Raw genomic sequence first — 10,060 nt, forward strand, 5'->3', positions numbered from 1 at the left:
TACGTTTTGATAGGTAGGGTTTAGTGCGGGTAGTACATTATATCACTTTTTTGCGCTACTCATCAGACATTTAATTTCCAAAAAGCCGAGATGAGTGCAGCAATCAACGTAATAAACTTGACTGGAGCACAAAACAATGCGTCATTTGTCAAAACAATACAATGTACAGGGAAATGATTCACTCTCAGAAAAAAAGGTACAGTGCTGTCACTGGGGCGGTACCCTAAGGTACAAAAGTGAAAAGGTACCAAATGTTACATATTATATCAGTATATCAGTACTTTAAGAGTGCAAATTAGTACCTTAAAGGTACATAGTAGAACCTTAAAGGTACATATTAGTACCTTTTCGGTTTTGTATCTTAGGGTACCGCCCCAGTGACAGAAATGTACCTTTTTTTTCTGACAGTGTTTGATTTTTCTTTTATGCCAAAAATGATAAGGATATTAAGTACATATGTTCCATGAAGATGTTTTGTAAATTACCTACTGTAAAATGTTGCTAAGGACTTCATTTGGACAACTTTAAAGGCGATTTTCTCAATATTTCGATTTTTTTTGCACCTTCAGATCCCAGATTTCCAAATAGTTGTGTTGCGGCCAAATATTGTCCTATCCTAACAAACCATCACCCTTATGACTGGTTTTGTGGTCCAGGGTCACATTTTTTAAAAACCTACTGGATACATTGAAAATATAACGAAATGTGCAAAAAGGAAAGTAATATTTTGCAGAAATGTTGCCACAGGCAGATTTTTCCAATGAGTCTGTTTTGTAATTCAGGGCGGAAGGGAAAACATTTCTGCAGTTCTGTTCGGTTCACAGAGAGAAGCAAAAATTACACACTCCACCTTTAACTAACAACAGACATGTAGTGTATATAAAAAAAAACTTTAAAAAAAAATTGATTGTGTGCGATTCTCCAAGATATTGTGCAAAAAGTGCAAAAAACTCTAAAAGAATTAAACTTACCTTACACTTTTTAGTAAGGGGGCTGAAGACATCACCTGACTGTTCCCTGCTAACAGCCGTCTGGGCACCATTGACATATAACTTCATATAGAGGCCATTGTAAGTCACAGCTACATGGGCCCAGCGGCTGGGCAAGTAGTGGGTATTCGAGTGAATGGAGGTAACTTTGTGTGCTCGATCCGTCTTAAGGGAGAAGAAGAAACGCGGGTCACGGATTCCTTGCTCGCTCACAGCTCTAATTCCCAAAAGCCATCCACGATCACTGGAGGCGTAGAAGCATTTGTCGAAGAGACCTGTGGTGGAGAATGGAGTGCGTCAGGAGGGGAAAACAATTGCAACAATTTGCTTTGACAGGAAACAAGTAGAGGAGGAAGGGATAGAATCAGGAAACGACATGAACCTGCATAAATAGCCGCCACTGAACAACTGTTCGGTGTATGCTTTGAACATTACACACTCTTGGGATAGAGATTTTATTTTTTATTTTTTATTTTTTATTTATTTTTTTATTTTTTTTTTGGGGGGGGGGGGGGTGCATACAGAAAACAATAATAGCTTTTGTCAAGTAATGTTTTGAGCATCTTGAAGCATGAATGTCCTTCCTTTGATGTCACCTAACCGGTCAAGCTTGCGATGTATCTCAGATCAGATCTGCTGTGTAAGTCGATTTGTATCTCATCATTATGGAAGATCAGTGTCAGCTAAGCACTTTTTTCTTGCTCTCACACCAATCTAACGTGTTAATGTAGAGACATACGCTTCTGTTGAAATTAGAACAGTGTGGTTTTTCCTGTACGGTTTCCAAAGTTACAACTCAACAATCTCTGCAAGCTGGATCTTCAATCTGGTGACGTCCATCTCAAGTTCTACTTCAACTGCCAAGTCGTGACTGTAAATAATGTTCATGGCCTATAGAGCGCTCATCCAAATCTACAATCCGTCCCACAGACACACACTCAGCGCTGTTCAGGGTGCTGAATTCACTGACGTAAAGCGTCTTGTAGAGCCGAATTTTGCTTTATGTTCCTACAATGCCGTCACATACTCAAATGCTCCTATCAAATTGTCAGCAGACTCTTTCCACACACTGTTAAGCATTATGGAATGAAAACATGACACACACAAAAACAAGACAAAAACAACATTAAGTCTCGGCGTTAAGACTAACGCTGCGTAAAAACAACAACAAGAACAGCCATTGCTGAAAACAAGTGCCTTATGTCTTCCTTCTCAGAGGCATGAATTAGATTTAAAAGATTAAGCTTGACTACATAAGCCAGAGTCCACTTCAATCAAGTTGTGTTTGTTTGTTTTCTTCTTCTTCTTCTTCTTCTTAAAATCCTAACACAACATATTCACAAGGGTTCTTCAAATACCTTAAAAATGTAAGTATTTTAAATATATATTTTAAAGGAATTTATAAGGTAGCAGCCCTATATCTCTGGTCAATTCAACGCATACTCTACATCACACAAATATATCTTTATGGCTGTAAAACATCATAATGCATGGATTTATGACATCCATATTTAATTCCATTCACACTGGGGTCCAAAATCTAATACTACTAGTGTTCATATATATATATATATTTTTTTTATCATTAAATTGTATTTTTATTTCATTAATTTCCTTTTAGGGAAACATTTTATATTAGGTGGCCTTAACTGCTATGTATTAACATTTAAATGAATTATTGCCTTATTGTGTACATATATGTTTTTACATTGTACTTATAAAAAATCGGCATGTAATTATATCTGTAATTATTTATTGTAATTACATTTATAATTACCCCTTTACCCTTCCCTTACACCTAACCCTACGTTTAAAATGATTCATACCATAACTTTACCCTTAAACTGACCCACACCACCACACCTGTCCCTAACTCTACCCTTAAACTGACCCACACCACCACACCTGTCCCTAACTCTACCCTTAAACTGACCCACACCACCACACCTGACCCTAACTCTACCCTTAAACTGACCTACACCACCACACCTGTCCCTAACTTTACCCTTAAACTGACCCACACCACCACACCTGACCCTAACTTTACCCTTAAACTGACTCACACCACCACACCTGCCCCTAACTCTACCCTTAAACTGACCCACACCACCACACCTGACCCTAACTCTACCCTTAAACTGACCCACACCACCACACCTGTCTCTAACTTTACCCTTAAACTGACCCACACCACCACACCTGTCCCTAACTCTACCCTTAAACTGACTCACACCACCACACCTGCCCCTAACTCTACCCTTAAACTGACCCACACCACCACACCTGTCTCTAACTTTACCCTTAAACTGACCCACACCACCACACCTGTCTCTAACTTTACCCTTAAACTGACCCACACCACCACACCTGTCCCTAACTCTACCCTTAAACTGACTCACACCACCACACCTGTCCTTAACTCTACCCTTAAATTGACCCACACCACCACACCTGACCCTAACTCTACCCTTAAACTGACCCACACCACCACACCTGTCTCTAACTTTACCCTTAAACTGACCCACACCACCACACCTGTCTCTACCTTTACCCTTAAACTGACCCACACCACCACACCTGTCCCTAACTTTACCCTTAAACTGACCCACACCACCACACCTGTCGCTAACTCTACCCTTAAACTGACCCACACCACCACACCTGTCCCTAACTTTACCCTTAAACTGACCCACACCACCACACCTGTCCCTAACTTTACCCTTAAACTGACCCACACCACCACACCTGTCGCTAACTCTACCCTTAAACTGACCCACACCACCACACCTGTCTCTAACTTTACCCTTAAACTGACCCACACCTCCACACCTGTCTCTAACTTTACCCTTAAACTGACCCACACCACCACACCTGACCCTAACTCTACCCTTAAACTGACCCACACCACCACACCTGCCTCTAACTTTACTCTTAAACTGAGCCACACCACAACACCTGTCCCTAACTCTACCCTTAAACTGACCCACACCACCACACCTGTCTCTAACTTTACCCTTAAACTGACCCACACCACCACACCTGTCCCTAACTCTACCCTTGCACTGACCCACACCACCACACCTGTCCCTTACTTTACCCTTAAACTGACCCACACCACCACACCTGTCCCTAACTTTACCCTTAAACTGACCCACACCACCACACCTGTCCCTAACTCTACCCTTAAACTGACCCACACCACCACACCTGTCCCTAACTCTACCCTTAAACTGATCCACACCTGTCCCTAACTCTACCCTTAAACTGATCCACACCTCTACACCTGTCCCTAACTTTACCCTTAAACTGACCCACACCACCATACCTGACCCTAACTCTACCCTTAAACTGATCCACACCTCCACACCTGTCCCTAACTTTACCCTTAAACTGACCCACACCACCACACCTGTCCCTAACTCTACCCTTAAACTGATCCACACCTGTCCCTAACTCTACCCTTAAACTAACCCACACCACCACACCTGTCCCTAACTCTACCCTTAGACTAACCCACACCACCATACCTGTCCCTAACTCTACCTTTAAACTGACCCACACCAACACACCTGTCCCTAACTCTACCCTTAAACTAACCCACACCACCACACCTGTCTCTAGCTCTACCCTTAAACTAACCCACACCACCACACCTGTCCCTAACTCTACCCTTAAACTAACCCACACCACCACACCTGACCCTAACTCTACCCTTAAACTGACCCACAGCACCACTCCTGTCCCTAACTCTACCCTTAAACTAACCCACACCACCACACCTGTCCCTAACTCTACCCTTAAACTGACCCACACCTCCACACCTGTCCCTAACTCTACCCTTAAACTGACCCACAGCACCACACCTGACCCTAACTTTACCCTTAAAACTGACCCACACCACCACAACTGTCACTAATTTTACCCTTAAACTGACCCACACCACCACACCTGTCCCTAACTTTACCCTTAAACTGACCCACACCTCCACACCTGTCCCTAACTCTACCCTTAAACTGACCCACACCACCACACCTGTCTCTACCTTTACCCTTAAACTGACCCACACCACCACACCTGTCCCTAACTTTACCCTTAAACTGACCCACACCACCACACCTGTCCCTAACTCTACCCTTAAACTGACCCACACCACCACACCTGACCCTAACTCTACCCTTAAACTGACCCACATCACCACACCTGTCCCTAGCTCTACCCTTAAACTGACCCACACCACCACACCTGTCCCTAACTTTACCCTTAAACTGACCCACACCACCACACCTGTCCCTAACTTTACCCTTAAACTGACCCACACCACCACACCTGTCCCTAACTTTACCCTTAAACTGACCCACACCACCACACCTGTCGCTAACTCTACCCTTAAACTGACCCACACCACCACACCTGTCGCTAACTCTACCCTTAAACTGACCCACACCACCACACCTGTCCCTAACTTTACCCTTAAACTGACCCACACCACCACACCTGTCGCTAACTCTACCCTTAAACTGACCCACACCACCACACCTGTCTCTAACTTTACCCTTAAACTGACCCACACCTCCACACCTGTCTCTAACTTTACCCTTAAACTGACCCACACCACCACACCTGACCCTAACTCTACCCTTAAACTGACCCACACCACCACACCTGCCTCTAACTTTACTCTTAAACTGAGCCACACCACAACACCTGTCCCTAACTCTACCCTTAAACTGACCCACACCACCACACCTGTCTCTAACTTTACCCTTAAACTGACCCACACCACCACACCTGTCCCTAACTCTACCCTTGCACTGACCCACACCACCACACCTGTCCCTTACTTTACCCTTAAACTGACCCACACCACCACACCTGTCCCTAACTTTACCCTTAAACTGACCCACACCACCACACCTGTCCCTAACTCTACCCTTAAACTGACCCACACCACCACACCTGTCCCTAACTCTACCCTTAAACTGATCCACACCTGTCCCTAACTCTACCCTTAAACTGATCCACACCTCTACACCTGTCCCTAACTTTACCCTTAAACTGACCCACACCACCATACCTGACCCTAACTCTACCCTTAAACTGATCCACACCTCCACACATGTCCCTAACTTTACCCTTAAACTGACCCACACCACCACACCTGTCCCTAACTCTACCCTTAAACTGATCCACACCTGTCCCTAACTCTACCCTTAAACTAACCCACACCACCACACCTGTCCCTAACTCTACCCTTAGACTAACCCACACCACCATACCTGTCCCTAACTCTACCTTTAAACTGACCCACACCAACACACCTGTCCCTAACTCTACCCTTAAACTAACCCACACCACCACACCTGTCTCTAGCTCTACCCTTAAACTAACCCACACCACCACACCTGTCCCTAACTCTACCCTTAAACTAACCCACACCACCACACCTGACCCTAACTCTACCCTTAAACTGACCCACAGCACCACTCCTGTCCCTAACTCTACCCTTAAACTAACCCACACCACCACACCTGTCCCTAACTCTACCCTTAAACTGACCCACACCTCCACACCTGTCCCTAACTCTACCCTTAAACTGACCCACAGCACCACACCTGACCCTAACTTTACCCTTAAACTGACCCACACCACCACAACTGTCACTAATTTTACCCTTAAACTGACCCACACCACCACACCTGTCCCTAACTTTACCCTTAAACTGACCCACACCTCCACACCTGTCCCTAACTCTACCCTTAAACTGACCCACAGCACCACACCTGACCCTAACTTTACCCTTAAACTGACCCACAGCACCACACCTGTCCCTAACTTTACCCTTAAACTGACCCACACCACCACACCTGTCCCTAACTCTACCCTTAAACTGACCCACACCACCACACCTGACCCTAACTCTACCCTTAAACTGACCCACATCACCACACCTGTCCCTAGCTCTACCCTTAAACTGACCCACACCACCACACCTGTCCCTAACTTTACCCTTAAACTGACCCACACCACCACACCTGTCCCTAACTTTACCCTTAAACTGACCCACATCACCACACCTGTCCCTAGCTCTACCCTTAAACTGACCCACACCACCACACCTGTCCCTAACTTTACCCTTAAACTGACCCACACCACCACACCTGTCCCTAACTTTACCCTTAAACTGACCCACACCACCACACCTGTCCCTAACTTTACCAGTATCCCACCTCAATATCAGTAAAAGTGTTTTGCAATACAATATGAACACAATAAGTACATTATACTTATTTTTGATGTAAGTACATCGTAGTTAAAGGGTTACTTCAGCGATTAGCATATGGCTTTGTATCAGTAGAAACCCTGGAGTATATTCAAATGATTGTGCTTTCCCCCCTCATATCCCCCTGAGACAAGAGATTTATGCATTTTATTTCTGGAAAAATTCCTCCTATGATGCAAATTGACGATTTTTGCATCATAGGAGGAATGTTTGCCCAAAGGCTAAAGACTACAGCCAGCAGAGGGAGCCATTTCCGCATGTTTTGAATCCGCGCATGGGGGATGGAGATCACACTCAGCTTGCAGGGAGAGCTCAGCCCACAGCTACAGGCACTCATTTAAACGGAGCTATGGTGAGCAATGTAAGTCTTTTAACTTCTCAAATTAATTTCTATGAAAGTTAAGCTTGCAAAGGCATGAACTGAAACACGCCAGACTGAACTCGCGTTGTGAATGTATGCCGCGAGTGTAGTCGCGATTACCTGAGCTCTCATCACTCCTGCATTTAGTGCTCAGTGCTGTGATACTCGCGCAGTGACTCACTTTTTATATTGAACACACACGCTCAGTTTTTAATTGTAGTGTCTCTAAATCAGTCACTAATCAAGTTGGTGGCTTTGGGAATGGCCTCACGGGGCAGCGAAGCATTCTGGGAATTGTAGTCTTTCATCCCCATGGGACAAAAATACATTTTCTGTCTTTTCTCAGTCTAGAAGGCACCAAATTCAAAAATAATTTCACATTTCTACTACATTAATGACCCAGTTTAAATACAGATTTATCTTCCCAGCGCTGAAGTACCCCTTTAAGGGCACCTAATATAAAGTGGGACCATGGTTTGGCGCTCTTTTAGCTGCACTTAAATGTCAAACATGATATTTCTGTCATAATTCTGTCATTCCCAACATGTATGACTTACTTTCTTTAGTGGAATTCAAATGAAGATATTTTAGATGTTCATTCAATATAAATGCATAAGATAAATAAATAAATAAATAAATAAATAAATAAATAAATAAATAAATAAATAAATAAATAAATAAAATAATCCAAAATAGTTAATCAGACTAAATTGATTATTTCAAAGTACAGCATCATCACGCTTGCATTTATGGATCGGATGCATGCATGCGCGTGTGTGGGAGATTTAATACTGTGCTGGTCAGGCATTCAGTCAAACGCAAACCCACTGCGATCCTGAAACAGATGATGTCATCTTATCTCAGTGTGGTGTGTTACTGGAGGGGGTGCACTGACATCAGACGCCCCGCGTAAATCACTGATGCTCAATGCCGCATCAGTAGTGGAATCTCACTCTGCTCTTTCTAGACGTGCGTGACTTCGTAAGGAAAAAAAGCACACTTCTAGTAGCCAGCACTTTTTTTTTCCTGCTCATGACTTTCAGAAAAAAGACCTAGTCTTGTGTCGTTTACGCTCTCTGTCGGTGAAAAGCGGAATCGAACGCGATGGTGTAATGCTTACTCACTGAAAAGCCGTAGTAGAACTGTTGTAGTGTTTGGAAACTCACAATTGTGCTTTATTTCTGATGTCCGTGGGTACTGGAGGAGAAAGTAAATGCAATGCAATGCGATGCGATTTGGTAATGTGTTTTATACGCGCACTTCAGACATCTGCAAACAGTCACTTTTCCCATGTGTTTCCCTCCGAACTGAATGGAAGTGGGCGGATTTGGGGTCTTTCATGGATTCGAGGGTCCTGCGCGTAAACCCGGTGGCTCTTCAAACGTGCAAAGACGCGCGCGCGCTCAGATCCGTAACAGCAAACCAAAGCCTAGGCTACACAATTCTCCTGTCACGTTAGCTAATGAGAAATGCGTTAAAGTGTGTGTGGAGTCCTGGCTTTGACGCGATTACTGGAACTGATTGATCGATCTGGGTGTTATCTCGAAGTTATGCACTTAATACTGTCAAAGCCACCCGGTCAAAGCTTCATCATTCACATGCATTACTATCCCACCAAAATTCAAATTAAAATGCAAAAATCTGTTCCTACCGGCTATAACGGTAGGGGATCGCTGGCCACCCTCCGCTTTAACCCACATCTGGAGGGTGAAATTGCCCTTTGGTATCTCCACGCCGGGCTTGAGTCTCAGCTGGTCCCCTCTGCCCGTAAAATAAACGGCTTTCCCCCGAGAGGAGCTCGCATCCTCCGCTGGAGAGGAGTGGCCGCGCTGGCGGGGGATCCGGCGATCCAGCGCCGGCAAGGAGCGCTTGCCCCGGGGCAGCCGGGTGGCACAAGCCCCCGGGAAGACCGCTTTGGCTTCTCTGATCTTCACCAGCTCGCGTTTGGATCGGATCTTTCTCGGGACCGTCCCGCAGTCTGATCCCACACACAGGACGAGCAGGATGGCGAGACACTGGAGAAAAGTCCAAACTTTCATTTTATTCAAAACTAGAGAGATGACAATGATGTGCAGAGAAATGCGCACGGACGCACTCTTCCTCTCCAAAGTCCTTGCACTTCTTACTGTTGTTTTATTTTCCTCTTCTTTCACAATCTTTTGTCAAAGACGAACGTTCCAGATATACAAATACAGCTCTTTATTTCTCTATACGAACTGGTGTTTTCTCTTGACTCCTTCTGCAGGCAAAAGTGATTTTTTAAAATATATATATTTCTACTATTCTTTGATTCGATCAGTGATCGATGAATAAAAAGCTTCATTCACACTCGGTCTACTTCTGTCTTTCTCCACTCGCAAAACAATGTTTAAGAACAATTCATGAACGCAGAACACGTCCAAACATGACGGGCTGTCATATCTGAGGATG

The 10,060-nt window shown here is 44.4% G+C and overlaps 1 protein-coding gene across 1 annotated transcript in view; it reads right to left on the reverse strand.

The window, feature by feature from the left end:
• The window catches only part of pappaa (pregnancy-associated plasma protein A, pappalysin 1a), a 134,091-nt gene extending 124,422 nt beyond the window's left edge, over positions 1-9,669 (reverse strand). Inside the window, exons 1-2 of the mRNA XM_067439882.1 lie at positions 9,282-9,669; positions 972-1,264 (exon numbers count right to left, since the gene is read on the reverse strand). Coding sequence (XP_067295983.1) covers positions 972-1,264; positions 9,282-9,669 — 681 coding nt within the window. The remainder of the gene's footprint in view (positions 1-971; positions 1,265-9,281) is intronic.
• Between the last annotated feature and the right edge of the window lie 391 nt (positions 9,670-10,060).

The sequence above is a fragment of the Pseudorasbora parva genome, chromosome 3, assembly GCF_024679245.1.
Source record: "Pseudorasbora parva isolate DD20220531a chromosome 3, ASM2467924v1, whole genome shotgun sequence".
NCBI lineage: Eukaryota > Metazoa > Chordata > Actinopteri > Cypriniformes > Gobionidae > Pseudorasbora > Pseudorasbora parva.